Source organism: Lycium ferocissimum, chromosome 7 (assembly GCF_029784015.1).
Source record: "Lycium ferocissimum isolate CSIRO_LF1 chromosome 7, AGI_CSIRO_Lferr_CH_V1, whole genome shotgun sequence".
Taxonomy (NCBI): domain Eukaryota; kingdom Viridiplantae; phylum Streptophyta; class Magnoliopsida; order Solanales; family Solanaceae; genus Lycium; species Lycium ferocissimum.
This window is the reverse complement of record NC_081348.1, coordinates 37074217-37089662: the sequence shown is the minus strand read 5'-3', so window position 1 is coordinate 37089662 and position 15446 is coordinate 37074217. Positions and strand designations below refer to the sequence as shown.

At 35.4% G+C, this 15446-nt stretch overlaps 3 protein-coding genes across 5 annotated transcripts; 2 read left to right on the top strand and 1 right to left on the bottom strand.

Annotated features, from left to right (window-relative positions):
* Positions 1-873: 873 nt before the first annotated feature.
* On the bottom strand, positions 874-3929 carry LOC132064772 (uncharacterized). Of its 3 annotated transcripts, none has more exons than XM_059457872.1 (4): positions 3829-3929; positions 2706-2883; positions 1680-1905; positions 874-1499 (listed from the first exon to the last, which is right to left on the bottom strand). In XM_059457872.1, exons 2-4 carry the CDS (start codon positions 2872-2874, stop codon positions 1154-1156), a joined length of 741 nt encoding a protein of 246 aa, XP_059313855.1. In that variant the 5' UTR covers positions 2875-2883; positions 3829-3929; the 3' UTR covers positions 874-1153. The 3 variants fall into 3 exon arrangements, with proteins under 3 accessions (XP_059313855.1, XP_059313856.1, XP_059313854.1); XM_059457873.1 differs by lacking the exon at positions 3829-3929 and adding an exon at positions 3369-3786; XM_059457871.1 differs by lacking the exon at positions 3829-3929 and having other exon boundaries at positions 2706-3786.
* Positions 3930-8174: 4245 nt separating this feature from the next.
* LOC132064771 (uncharacterized) lies at positions 8175-12085 on the top strand. The gene is made up of 9 exons (XM_059457870.1): positions 8175-8456; positions 9269-9333; positions 9540-9601; positions 9702-10643; positions 10756-10831; positions 10934-11056; positions 11137-11181; positions 11299-11394; positions 11515-12085. The coding sequence occupies exons 1-9, from the start codon at positions 8279-8281 to the stop codon at positions 11863-11865; spliced, it is 1938 nt and encodes a 645-aa protein (XP_059313853.1). The 5' UTR covers positions 8175-8278; the 3' UTR covers positions 11866-12085.
* Positions 12086-12447: 362 nt separating this feature from the next.
* LOC132062182 (uncharacterized) lies at positions 12448-13605 on the top strand. The gene has a single exon (XM_059454805.1). The coding sequence runs from the start codon at positions 12448-12450 to the stop codon at positions 13603-13605; it is 1158 nt and encodes a 385-aa protein (XP_059310788.1).
* Positions 13606-15446: the final 1841 nt, after the last annotated feature.

The window sequence follows — 15446 nt, the reverse complement described above, 5'->3', positions numbered from 1 at the left end:
CCCAAACTTCAGAAATTTTTTCGAACTCCAGCATGTTACATGCAAAAGTTTCAAACTCCGGTACATTGTGTTGAAGTTTTTTTTATGTTTTAACTAGGAGTTGTAGTCCAAATTGTATTTCGCATTAAAAAGGCAAACTTTTGAATATTTTTGAAATACAGTATAACTTAATAAGCGGATAGTTAGCTACTTGTACCAAAGTTAAGTCATCCACCAGTCCCAAGGAAAGCGATACAGAAGATGAGAAATGAAGCAGTTCTATGAACACCAATACACCATTTTGGTCTATGACAACATTTCATGGATTCAAAATCCTATAGACACTGGGAATCGTAATGCAATATGGAATAATCGATTGCAATAACCATTGACAATCTTAAATTAACCTCATAAAAGATGGGGTTAAGGACAAAAATTATCAAGAATCTCAAATGTAAGTATACCATGCATAACACCTTCGCTGAATTTGTAAACTCAAGAGCAGCAACCTAAAAGCATTAGAACATGAAAATATTCCTGTTGCGGCTCATTAGGAAGTGATGGTAATGGCTGTACAATCCAGCAAGAATGTCAAAGTTAAATTTTGAGGGAAGCTTACTTGGATCTTTGAACATCTTTACAAACTAGTCCAAGCCTGCTGAGACCTTGTCAATCTTGTTCCTCTCATGTTTAGTACAGTCAAAGAACAAACCAACATCCAAAGCCCATCACTATTATCATTTCTTTCTTTGACACGAACAATGCCCAGGTAAAGCTGAAAACGTACATCAGTGTTGAAAAAGAAGACGATTTGAGTTAGTTGAGATCCAAAGCTCGAACCTGCGCTAAACTAGCAGAGCTAGGCCAAACAAAGCAGAGGCATAGACAGGCGAGTTGAGGTCAAATTAACTAGTTTTCCAGTCATGCTCTCAAAATACAATATACGAGTTATACGGACACTGTTTCTTGAAGAAGTTGACGTTGATTTTGGTTGAAGGGGAGGTGAGAAATGAAATGTCATCTTTACAGGAGAAATGTGCAAACCAAACAAGACTACACAATAAATGGAACTTCCACGAAGCAAGAACAGAAGTAGTGCCGTTTAACATCTGAACGAACCTCTGAATCAACAAAGAACAAAAAAGTTAATATACACTGGTCAGGCGGCCAATATCTATTTGTGACGTTTGACTCTTTTCTCCTCTCTCCTCCTCCTTTTATCCTCCTTGTCCTTGGACTTCTTTTTTGATCCATGTTTCCTACAGTGGTGATGGTGCTTACTTGATTTAGCCTTCTTTTGGACTTTTATCTTATCATCTGATAAAGATTCATTTTCTGAAGAACCAGGGGAATTCAGCCAGACAGGCTTCTCTGGACCAATGACAACATCATATCCCTGTCTTTTGCTTAGCTTCATATCTGGACTTGCCGACTCTCTTTCTCTGGGATCCGGACTAGAAGGAAGGTACGGACCAGCTTCATCCATCCGTGACCCAACAGTTCCCCTTCCACGCTTGACCCTACCAATAACAAGATGTTCAATTAGCTAGGGGAGGCACAACGAGAGTTGTGACACCCAAAAGGACTGGGAAGTGAAAGTATAAGACTCAATGTATGCAGCCACATAGAGACGTGGTCCAATTTCCTTCTTCATTTTCCTTTGTCGTTGCGTGAATAGATGTTTTGAAAGAAAGACTGACCTTGACTGTAAAAATTCCTCAATTTCAGTATCTCTGAAGCCTTCATCCTCACTTGAATGAGAATCCTGTATCTCTCTTTTCTTTGATCCACTTGTGCCCGAATGAGTATCACATCTCTCACGTGACCTCCTCTCTGAGGTACTATAACTCCCTTTGAGCCTGTTTTCAAGCTCCAGCTCTTTCTGCCTTAACTTCCACATTTCATTTACTTCAACAGCCCGGTTAGCTGCAATTGGTAAAATTTCAGAGCCACAAAAGATGCAACTAAGAGCACTAATATATAAACTGTCCGAGAAAGAAAATGCCTTGTGTCCTATACGTGCAGACTAATTTACCCTTCAGATTAACCATACTTTCACATTTTCTGGTATGAAAACCATAATTCATGTAGGTTCTTCACAAATCGAGTCCTACACAACCTACTAAGGCAGCAAAAAACATTCACACAACAAATCGAGGAAAAAGCAAATAAGCATTAGCATGGAGTAGTTATTATATTTATCTTGTACACAATTTGGATTTAGCTTATGTAGTATCTTGATTTCCTAATAGTCTTTGACTAGGTTAATTCTTCTCTAATTATAGTAAGAAGCTCCTGTTCCTATTTCTTCTTCTATTTCATTCAGTTTAAATTCTTTCGTAATTAGGCTTATGTTTTTGTGGTCTCTTTGTTCAACTCTGCCATACAGAAGTAAATTGTTAGAGAGCTCCCAGTTTTAGGTTAAACAATCCCAAAATGCAAAGCAATAATAGCCCTTACTCTTAAGCGTTTATAATTTGCTTTGACTTATAATCTTTTGCACCACTCGGCTACTCTAAGCTTTCACATTTATTGTCATTACTCTCTAAATTAGCTCAGCGAGAAGCTGGCAGCATTTAACACCAAATTTCTGCCTAGAGAAAGTAACCTTAGCCAGGTATCGTGGTACTTTGCATGAAAGAGTTTTTAAAAACCGGAAATGAGAAATAATGGATGAGACCATAACAAAAAGCTAGAAATAGAAGGGAAATAAAAGCGTTACTTGCCTTGTTGTACTCCACGAACAGTTGCTGTCAAAAACCGTGAATTTGGTCGGCCCCTAACATTAGGCCGATGAAGATAAGAAAGTGCACCCTCTGACTCTGCTTGCCGCCGCAATTCTGCAGCCTCTTTCAAAAGAATCGTCGCAATTCTATTCTCTGTCTCCAAATCCATATCCAGCCCCTATAACATTACACATGAGGCAAAATCCAAAACCGCAAATGGTCAAATAAAGACATCTTGCAAGCAGAGGCAGATGCAAAATATAAGCAGCTCAGACTACATATTTACCAAATCTAAGAAGAATTTTGTAAACATGTGTATATATATTAAGTGATGCAAAAATTGCCTTTAAATCCTAGATTTGTCTCTGTCTGTAGGTGACATGTAAAATTAGAGGATCCCATAATCGTAGTGGAAAGGCAATGATGGCTTCTATCAAAGTAAGTTGTCTGAAAGACAACATATTTGTTTTAAATATGCAAAACCGTAAACGGCCCAATAAAAACATCTTCTCTCTTCGTGATAACAATCAATAAATCAACCACGCCCCAGCCCCACACTAGTTGGGTTTGGCTATATGAATCCTTTATATCCGTTCCGCAATTCAGGCAGAGTTCACTCTAATACTCAATAAGATAAACCAGGATTTCTAAAACTAAAGGTACCTTGCATCTATAGGTGATACGAAAAATTATTGGATACCATAACTACAAGGGATTCCAAATTGGCAGTCAATGAGCTATACAACCCCCACCACATGTATCAGGATACAGAAAAATGGCATCTTTACACAACGAATATACAAGATTTATCAAGTATTGATGTAAAACCAACGGATAATAAAATTATTAGATGGAATTCATACAGGATTTTTTTGTTATTCTATAATTAGATGGAATTCAAAAAAGACTTGAAATTTGAGACTTTCGTCAATCACAATATCATCGCAAAAAAAGAAAGAAAAAATAAATAAAATTTTCAAGATTCCTCAAATTTATTTTTCATAATGATAGGAATTTGATATTAAGCGCTTCAACACGAAAAATGAATGAAAGAGAAAAAGGGGATTAGGGTTTTAATTTCATAGACGAAGAAAATGGAGAAAAAAGAAAGAGGGGAACTTACAACGAGAACTTGGCCTACAGAGAGATGGAATTTCCTAGAAGAAAAGAGAGTGCCCTAATTTCAGAAATCAATTTGGAGTCACTCTTTTGGGCCTCTCTGTGAAATTCATTGGGCCTACTCCTTTCATTAGTCTTTAACAGTGAAGTAATCTGGGAAATTCGCAGCAATGTCCTTGTTTTGGGGTGGTCTTTAATTTTTGGCCATAAAAATGAAATTTTTTAACTTTTGTCCTTCGCCTAAAACCTCAGGATTTCGGGTTTGAACACCTGTTCAGACGAAAATTAAAAAAAAAAAAAAAAAAAAATTCTAGGCAGAGGTTGCCTACAGACTCTGCCCTATCGGGCATAGTTTGCCTGCAAAACTCTACCTTAAGGCAGAGTTTGATCAGACATAATTTGCCTGCAAACTATGCCTTAGCAAAGGCAAAATTTTGCCTTAAGATAGAGTTTTGAAGGCAAAATTCTGTCTTGCGAATCCAAATCGCTACCTTGCGAAATTTCTTATTTTTTTTTACTGAGCTGGGGTTCGAACGAAATTTCGGGGTATTAGGTGAAGGCCAAAAATTAAAGACCACCAATTTGAGGGGCAAAAATTAAAGACCATCCCAAAAGAAGGACAATCCGCGCAAAAAAATGAAGTAATCTCTCCGGCAGTGCATCATTTTTTTTGCACGGATTGGCCTTCAAAGGCGCGGGTCTTTAATTTTTGCCCTTCGCTTAAAATATCCCGAGGTTCTGGGTTCGAACCCCAGCTCAGTTAAAAAAAATAAAAAATCTCAAGACAGAGTTTCATAGCAAAATTGGCCTATTCGGACAAAAGGTAAGCCTTAATGCAGAGATTTGCAAAATTCCTGAATAAAAAAAAAAAATTGCCTTAAGGAAAACTAAACCTCTACCTTGTAGGGATCTAGTAGCTCAGTTGGTTGGCTACCTGAACTTTTACCTTGTTGGTGAAGGTTCGAATCCCCACATTGTAATCCCCTCCCACATTTTCGCTTCCCCTACCCCCCATGCAATAAAATAATTTTGAAAAAAAAAAAAAAAAAAAAAAAAACCTCTACCTGAAGGTAGAGTTTGTCTTATGCCTGAAGGTAAAATTCTGCCTTAAGAACTCTGCCTTAAGGTACAGTTTTAAACTCTGCCTTGAGTTAGAATTTTGCAGGCAAACTCTACATACTTGCGAAAATTTTTAAATTTTTGATTGAGCGGGGTTTGAACCCGAAACCCCAAAGTTTTAAAGCAAAAATTAAAGATTTTCAATTTGATGGATAAAAATTAAAGACCACCCCAAATAAGGGCATTCCTGCGAATTGCCCACAGTGCATCGCAATTACTATGGTATAAAGTTTACAATTAAAAAAATATGGATAGGCTAATAAAAACGGGTTAAAAGATAGTATGTACTAGTGAATATGTCCGCACTTCTCGTGGTTGAGAAGAAAAATTACTCACATTGTTAAATAATCTATGTAATGAAGCAACTTTAATTAATAATAAAAAAAAATCTTTCAATAAGACTTATCACACAAAGTGGTGAGTAACACTACTTTATTTTCTTGACGACATAAACTGATGAGTAATTCAATAAGCAGTCTAATTGAAAAAATATACTAATTTGAAAATTCATGATCTTGAGATAGAACATGTAAAATCACAACTTTCGAAAACTATAAATAGACGAACAAAATAATAAAGGATATTGAGAAAAAAAAGAGAAAATCATGCAAATAAACGTTCAATAATGTTCAAACTTAGCAGGTGGATCCGTACATTCCATAGCAAAGTGAAAATATCTGTATTTGTAAGCTAATTGAATTACATGTTAAATTGTCTAGAAATTTAAATGTAAACTATTAAGCAAGCATAAATGAATGAGGGTATAATGGAAAATATAATCCTATAAAATGCTAAAAGTTTTTATAAGTGGATAGCAAGTATAACCCTATAAAAATAGGGGGACTATATCACGAAAAAACTATTATTATGAAAAGTATATTTAATTTAAACATCTAAAAATGGTGTTTAGCAAGTTATAATTTTATATTAAATATGATGTGGAAATTTGAGCCTAAAAAAAGTTTGCTGATATCAAAATCCACCAAAATAACACAATGAAGATATAAAAATAAAAAGCACTGCAAACCGTCAAGCTCTTCGTTTCCCAACTCAAAATTAAACAGAATCGAAACCCGATTCTATTGCTTGTCTCATTCACTGTCCTTTGAAAGATATTTGTCGTTGGCGGTAACCGGAAAAAAAGAAGAAGATTTTTTATGATAGAATTTCCTATCATCTCTTCCACCCCCCTCTTTCTATTATATATTGAAAGCCGTTTGCATAAAAACATAATTGATTAGTATCCATCATCAAGTTTTACATACATTTCGAGAGCTTCTAAGGAGGGTTAGGCTATAACCTTTGCAACACCGAGAAGTGAAGCTCCTAGTCGAAACTTGAATAACGACTCCATCTACCTTGTGATAATCATCCACATAAACGGTTGGCCCATTATTGTTACACTGTGTTCGTATACAATTCAGCAATATCTTCAAATTTAACGATATCTTCAAATTAAAACCAAAATAATTCAAATCCAACAAATTTATATACTGATCAACCTGCAAAAAATTAAAAACCTAAAATCAATAGAATATGAAGAAAAAAAAAAAAAAACTAAACCATAAAGGGAAGAAAGAAACACCAGAATCTAACGCTTTAAGCACTTTGATTTTCACTTTTCAGTAACCAACAGGAAAGCTTCAACTAAAAATTAAAGCACAACATTTTCAACTAATATCAATTAAGATAGGAAGAAAAACAAGAAAGAGTGATAATTGCTATTCTAATATTAAGTATTTATAGTTGAAAAAACTGGTCTCAAATACATATAAAATTTACATTGGAAAAGGTCTCCAAATATATATAAAAAAACTATAAAATCTACCTAAAATAAAGAAAGTAGGAGAAGAAGCAAAAAAAGAGCAGGTTACACTGAACCACAATTTCAGAAAGCTGCAAATTTATAAGAAAAATGGCGAATGGGATCTGTAACTGTTACATGAAGAGGGGAAGATTATAACTTACAAGAGTTATTTGAATTTAGGTCGGAGGCTAGCAAAGATATTTAATGAGTAATTGCATATGAATTAATGAGGCAACTGATGGGATTTCTGTTTTGAAAAATGAGGCAACGGATGGGTTATAAAACTTATCACATAAATGGAAAAATTAGGAATTTATTTTTATGCAGTAGAGACTTTGTTGTCTTTTAATATAGTGGCTTTTATTATATAGATAGATGATTTATTGCCTTTACATAGGCTTTTAATTATAGTTAATGGGAAGAATGATGCAAAAAAATGTCAAAAAAGGAGATAAAAGATAAATAGGAATGATAGTAATAGAGAGGTGTCACATCACTTTGTCTATGCCTAACTTTATATTATATATAGATATAGATTTATGACTCCCACTAGCTATGAGGTAGTTTAAGAAGTGAATTTTATGTGATAATAAACTAACCATCAATTTACGACCAATTAAACTGATTTTACCAGAATTACCAATTAAATAATGATTAAAAATCCAAAGAAAAACAACTCCTAGCTTTATCTCAGTTAACAATTTCAGGACGTTTATTTGTTCATCAATTTGAAAGAAGACAATAAGCATTTCTTTCATTCAATTAAAGCAGGTATTACATTAATTTTGACTAAGCGATTAACAAGAGTGTAACTAATATACGTAAATGTATAGATTTTGGGATTTACGCCATCTCAAAAGCTAGTTCATTTGATAAATATATCAAAAATTATAAAAGAAAATCAAATTCACATCCTACCACTAACTTGAGACAACTTAACAATTTAAGAATTTTAGTTATTCGAATTGGCAATGTAGGTAAATACCTTCAACAACATATAACCCCCATAGTGAATTTGACACGATGATATGAAACATATAGTAATAACCTACTACCAGTTAAACTTCAAGGAAGTGTAATAATTATTTGCACTGATACGACTTTAGGTTGTGTTTGGTATGAAGCAGAATGTTCATGTTACTGATATTTTTCTGGAAAAAAAAGTTTCTTATTTATGTTTTGGTGTTCGGTAAATAAGTAGAAAGTATTATCCTAAACCTAGAAACTCTTTCCTCTATACCAAACACACCCTTAAACCCTTTTATCCTTTCTTTTCTCCAGATAATATTTGACTTAAATCTTCAATTTTATTCTTGATTTGGGGAAGTTATGAGAAGTTACAAATGTAACCCTGGATGGGGTTTAAATGACCAAAATGCCAATTGTAACGGCTACTTACAGACATGTCAGTTGTTTAAAACTCAGACCGCCTTTCTGGCTTGTCATCATAGAAAAACACACAAACGAACCCCACATTCTTTCCTACCTTTTCTCTGTCTTCGAATTGACGCTCCAGTGTTTTGTGAAAATGGCAGAAGTGAAGCATCAGCCTGAAATAGAGCCGGAGATGGACGTAAACGAAGGAGGAGAAGACGAAGAAGACGATGAAGTTTTTTACGAGAGAATCGAAGCCCCAAAGTTTGTAGACTTCTCCACTCCCGACCACTACTGCCCCGATGATCGTTACTGGTTCTGCTTGCGTGTTGGTATGTAAACTTCCCTTCTTTATTGTCCATAAATTAAATGTTTGGTCCTTAATTAAACTCTCTACTGTTTACTTATTTTTTTCGTGCATTTAATGGTTGACTGTTAGTTTGAGTTCATGTCTCTTAACTAAGAGCTACGATTGAACTTCGTAAGTTTCTTTAGATATCAGTAGCTCTAGTTCTTGTCCATATTTTTACTGCGATTGTCAATCTGATCTGAAATTTTGTAGTCTTCTATCTTATGATGAATTTAACCTAGTCCTAGTTTTAGCTACGTAACTAGTAAAGTTGTTGCCATGTTTACCAGGAGGTCACGGGGTTGAGCCGTGGTAACAACCTCTTGAAGAAATGCAAAATAAGGCTGTGTACGATACACCCTTGTGGTCCGGCCCTTCCCCAAACCTGCGCATAGCGGAAGCTTGGTGCACTGGGTTGCTCTCGCTTTTTTTTCTTTTTTTGTTTTTTTTTTGTTTTTAGTTTTACCTGCGGAAGTCAAATATAAGTAGGAATTTGTGATGCTCTAACTAGTCAAGATTGTTCAAAAAGATGTACTGTATGAGATTGGTAGTTGCTTCTATATTATTGTACAAGTCAGTGGAGATAGTGAGTAGGATATTGGATTTTAAGTTAGTTGATGCAGACTATAGCACCACACTTACTTTAGTGTTATTTCAACCTTAGAAAGCCTAATTTTAGTGGCGAGTTTACGATTTCTGTAACTTATTAGTTGTTGGTTGGAGGAATGCTAGTTAACAATTTCTAGAACTTTTTAGTTGTCCAAACTCCAAAAGTATGACTTTTTCTGTTTTCAGGCTGCGACCAAAAACATGAAGAAGATATGGACTCTGAGAAAATCTACAAGGATTTTGTTCTCCGAGTAAGTTCCTTGTTAGCAATTTTTCCCTTTTGATATAATGACTAACATGAGCTTAGATTAAATGGAGTGATATGAGCAGCGAGGATTCACGTAGCTAGCCCCAGTTTGCTTGAGATTGAGGCGTAGTAATAGTTGTATATAATGACTAATGGCCTTATCGATATTGTGCTGAAATTCTAATCTAATACTATTTTCTTTTGACTCAGGTAATGGCTGCTAGGAGCCCCAATGTAAGACTTCAGAAAGCACTAATCAGACGTGCTGCAGGGTATGTGAAGTAGATCAAATAATACTACAGTTGAAGTTAAAAGTTAAATCTCATTGTTCCCTACTTGACAGTTGACGCCAATTTAATTTTTATGTTCCAGGAAGAATATAAAATGTCCACTCACTGTGCCAGCAAAATCTTCCAAGTCTAGACTCTCAAAGTTAGCTGCTGTTTCAAACATTTCTCGAAAACTGATTGATGACAACGAGAAGGTTAGTCATCCTTCAAAGCCAACTTCCACTCCAAAAATCAGAGGAAAGCAAGTTGCTGCCAAGTATCTTACTACCCCTAGGAACAAAAAGTGCATCTCAAATCCGAATTCCTTTCGTAGTGTGCAAAATCCAAAACCTGCAGCTCTTGCTGTTCCAAAGAATAGAACCATAGCAAAGGCTTTGGTCTTCAACTCCCCGAAGAAAGCCATCAGTTTAAAGAAATCAGTGGAACTGCGAATTCCCTTAACCAAATTATGTCAAGGAATCAAGAAGCTAGAGATTACAGATCAAAAGAAGCGTCTAATGGATTACTCCGGAAAGTCAAAGGATACAAAACCTAATCGCGGAGATCCTTTGAGGAACAAAAATACTCAGAAGGACAAAAGCAAGACCCCCAAGAATACTGGAAAGTCTAAAACTCGAGTACCAAGGGAAGACAGACCTGTACACTCAACTAACATTCAGTGCCAAGCTAAATTGGATACGCAGTGCGGCTCCAAGAACATGGCAGAAAATGAATGCAGCAAGCCAGAGACTGATTTAGCGTTGGCATACGGTAACACAGATTCTACACAGCCAGAAACTAATGTCTGCTCAGCTTTACAATCAACCAAAAATCAGGATTTGGCATCAGATGCCGTGACAGATGAACTGAACTGCAATGCTGATCACAAAGATTTGGTTGGAAATGATCAGCCACAAAGTCAATTATCTAGTGGAGAGGATCATAGTGGTACTGAAATGAATACTTCAGAAAGTGCAGCACATCACCATAGTGAATGCATGGACAATGATGACAAAGAGAATGTTTCAATTCCCGATGAGAACAGGTCTAGAGCTAGCTTGCTTTTGTTGACATTTCTTAATCCAGAATCTCTTCAAACTATCTTTTACACAACCATTTGTCACATTGGTGCTTATGTGTCTCATATTTGATTGCAGAAGTCTCAGCAACAATATAAACCAGGCTGGTCAAAAGGTTCTTGGTGTACAGAAGATGCAAAAAGTCATCAAGAAGGTATTTTCTTTTCTTCTATTACTTTTAGCTTTAGCCTTCAAATGAGATAATTTCTATGAATGCAATGTTATGACCAGTGTGTGATATGATTGATGCGTACAGAATGCTCAACCAGTGGCCAAGAATCTTAAGGAGGGTTTACTTTCCAGAAATGCTGGTGCTTCAGGGATGAAGCCCAAGAAGCCAAAGCCTACAAATCCTAAACCTTTCAGGCTAAGAACTGATGTAGGCAATTCTACCCTCTAGTTTACTTGATCTAATAGTAAGTATTCTTGAATGCTTACGACAGAGTAATGGATTTTCAGGAACGGGGAATTCTTAGGGAAGCTGACCTACAAAGGAAAAAACAGGTAACTGATATTCAATTGATCTTTTTATTTCCGCAACTTAGGCAAACCATCTTCTTCAGGAATTCTGTCACCACGGTAACTAAATATTCTCTTGAATATGTTGTTTCTTGTATTTAGGGCAATGTAGAATATCATGACGAAGAAAACAGATGTAACGAAGATAGTACTGAAGGCAATGCGAGAGATTCAAAGGGCTTGCGAAATGATTTATCCGTAAGTGTCATGTATCTCGAGGTTTTCTTTAATTTGTTAGCATGTTTCATGTTTTACCAGAATCAATTGGCTAGAGAGGTAGGAATATTTCTGAACCACGTCATATCGAATAATTTGCAGAAGGAGAGTGGCATAAAAAGCAATAAGACTTCAGACGGGAAAGTGAGATTAAGGAATTCAAGTATAACACCAGAGAGATCTCAGGCTACCCAAGCAAAAACAACCAACTTAAGAAATGCTAAATCTCCCATGGGTTCATGTTTGAGACAAGGTCAGGAACTCTCTGTAATACAAGAAGGGAAGCTTCATGAAAATGGTTCGGCAACCCTGCCCCGAGCTAAAGCTTTGACGCCTTCCAGAACGTTATCTCGTGGAAGAAGGCCTTTGACAATCCCGAAGGAGCCGCACTTCCACACCGCGCACCGGCCCAAAAGTTGCACAAGAAACTTAGTGGAACGAGTGCCCTTGTAAAGATTCAATTCTTGAGTTGTGTGTATGTACTTCAAATGATTCATTTGAGTCAAACCTTAACTTTTGAGTTATGCATGCACAGAAGTTGCAAAAGAAACTTAGCGTAACAAGCACCAGCACCCTTGTAACATTCGAAGTGAATTCATTTAATTCTTGAGTTGTGTATGTACTTCAAATGACTCATTCGAGTCAAACCTTAAATCTTTTCCATCTTCTCCAACATTCCATCTCCTGTCTCACTGGAAATCTCACTGAAAGTGTGAGGACAAGGCTGCAACAGACATATGTTCTTTATCTGGAGAATAGAGATCGTGGCTTTCTTTCTGCACTTAATACTTTTTAACTACTTTAGATGGTGAGTTCCATATGGTGGTGGGTTTTTTAATCAAGCATCTAAAAATGGTCAAGTCAACTCAACTATTTAATTGAGTCATAAAAACAACCAAAAAAGTTGTGTCCCAAGAGGTCAACTACCTTGGAGGCTACGGTTTCTGGTGTTTTTTAATATAAAAAAAACAGCAGGAACATGTAGGTAGCTATTATTAAAAGGTGCATATTTTAAGTTCCAGAGTATCTCAAAACATGGGTTGTCAAAAAAGGAAGGAGAAGCTTGTCAAACCTCAAGAAAAGGCTAAAAGCTTTGTGGAGCCATGGCCAAATCTCCCTCAACAGCTCCTCAACTTTATAGGAAGGCAACATCCTGATGAAACCGATCGTCTAATGGAAAACATCAGCTTCCGTGGTGTTGCAAAATCATGGAGAGCAGGACCTAAGCAATGTAGTGACGCACGATTACCATGGCTTGAACTTTCCGAGAAAGATAATTACTGCCAGTCCAAGACTCTTCAAGAGCATACTCTCAACATTCCATTTCGACCAGGTGAATATTGGTGGTACGGTAGAAGGTCATGGGATAATCCATGGACGCGTTTTCATGGATGTTCACACGGGTTGATTGTCGCTGGAGGGAAGGTTCCTGAAGAGTACTGTCTCTTGATTCCTGGTCCAAGAAACAGTTATTGGACTATTCCCCCTTGGGACGCCACAATTCCATTCAAGTTTGCAACTCTGTCTTCATCTCCTTCCAACAATTACAATTGTTGTTCTTTGATGGTGTTAACAGGATGTTCCAATCCATCTTTCATGATTTCTCATCTAGGATATCAAAATAAATGGATGAAAGAAGAAAGCACCTTGCTTGACCCTAACTGCTCAAAAAGGAAACTTATGCAATTTACTAATGCCATTGGCTTTGAAGGTAAGTTCTATGCATTAAGTTTGCAAGGTACTTTAGCGGTTATTGAAGAAACTGAATCTAAGTTTCAAGTCACCAAATTAAGCAGAAGCCGAGGTGTTCCATCAGTTTTCTCGAAACATTTCACAGAGTATCTTCTTGAGTCCAATGGAGAGATGTTGTTGATTTTCTTGATATCAGAACAATCAACTAGGAAGGTGGACAAAGTGGAAGTGTTCAAGCTCCAGATCGATGACCTATCATGGTTAAAATTGGACAACCTTGGAAATAGAACATTATTTGCAGGGACTAATTGTTGTATGTCAGTCACTGCTAGTAAACTGGGCTGCAGAAGCAATTGTGTCTATTTCAATGAGCTTGCTACTAATACTTGGCAGTACTATGAAATGGAAAGTGCTACTGTTTTTTCCTGTTTTGATGATTATGGTTGTCAAACAGGAAGTCCAGTATGGGAAGTGCCAATAGTGGAGAGCAATTTCTTGTAAGATGAAGAATATGACAAATCCAATTTCACTTGTGTATGTGTCAAATGTAATTGCACTTGTCTTTAATTGTTGTATTACCATATTGATATGCTTGAGCACTGTAATGCTATTCAACTTACTCTTCCAATAGCCATAACTTACAACTTCCAAAAAGTAAACCATTCCTCAACCAAAAGGTAAACCATTTAACTCTGCGTAATCCCATCCATGCCCCACGCTAGATTTATAGGTTGTACTTTCCCGTTAGTCTGAATATTCAAAAAATAAAAAGAACGGAAAAAATAAAATCGAGACAGATATGAATTCCATTCCATTTTCTTTTTACTCATTGTCTTCTTTACTTTGATCAGTTTAATACTATTTCCGCTAAATATTGTTCGATTTGTGCACCGTTATAGGCCTCTTCCTACCCAATCGACATTAAAGAATTTTGTCTCCACACACATCAAGAGCTTATTTTCAACACTTCTATGCAATAATTGCTTATTCACAAATTAATTTTACTATCTAAAAATATTCGTTTGACTCTTGATGCTAATCAACTAACTCAAACGGAATCTTATTATCTGAAAATCCGATTTTTTCCAAAAATAATCAATCGTCTTGCCATATTAACCAAAAATTATTTTCATTTGTTTCAATTTATGTATCTTACTTTTTTTTTTAGTCTGTTTAAAAAATAATATCATTTTTTTTAATTTTTAGTAACTCTTTTATTTAAGATAAAAAGATTTAAAAATCTCCTGGCATTTTTAACACTAGTCAGACGCTAAATTATAAAGAAAGTGTATGATTTACTGCCATAAATTATAACAAAAAAGATTATGATTTTTGCTCCAGTCAAACGCATAAATTATAATGAAAGGAGTCTGATTTAAACTCTAGTCAAATTCGTCAGACACGTAAGTTATAACGAAAAGAGTATGATTGACTAACATAAATTATAACGAAAAGAGTATGATTTATGCTCTAGTTATGCTCTAGTCAAACGCATAAATTATAACGAAAAGAGTATGATTTAAACTCTAGTCAAATTAGTCAGACACATAAATTATAACAAAAAGAGTATGATTTATGCAAATTAAATTGTTTTAATAGCGCAAAATGTTTTTAAAGATACTCTGATTATGCAAATTAAATGTAATTTCCATAATGCTCTAGTCAAACGCATAAATTTTTTATAAAAAGTGTACATTGATGGAAAACAAATGAATAAACTCAAGGGAATAATGAGTAACAAAAAGAGTATGATTTATAACAAAAAGAGTATGATTTATGCAAATTAAATTGTTTTAATAGCGCAAAATGTTTTTAAAGATACTCTGATTATGCAAATTAAACTCATAAATTATAACAAAAAGAGTATGATTTATGCAAATTAAATTGTTTTAATAGCGCAAAATGTTTTTAAAGATACTCTGATTATGCAAATTAAATGTAATTTTCATAATCTGCATCAGTGGCGTACGCAGAATTTTTTATAAGCGGTGTCGACATTTAAAGTGGAAAACAAATGAATAAACTCAAGGGAATAATGAGTAATTTTTCAAGTTTAGGTCGTTAATTTCTGACTTCTTGGGTATGGTATTGTTGTTGTAAGGTTTTAAGTTTAGTGTGGAATATAATTCACGTGAAACTTTGTTTCAAAAAAATTTAATATCCAAAGCTTGTTTGTAAAGCTTAGGTTGGCTGGTCTTTTTATTTTTTTCTGTAGGAACGATGGTTGGATTCTATCCTATCTTAGAGCTTGCTCTGTTTTTTTTTGGCCTTCAGCCCTTACAGAAAACTATAAAAAAAAAAATACTCGCACAAAGTTGTAGAGAGGGGTAATCGATCCTGGG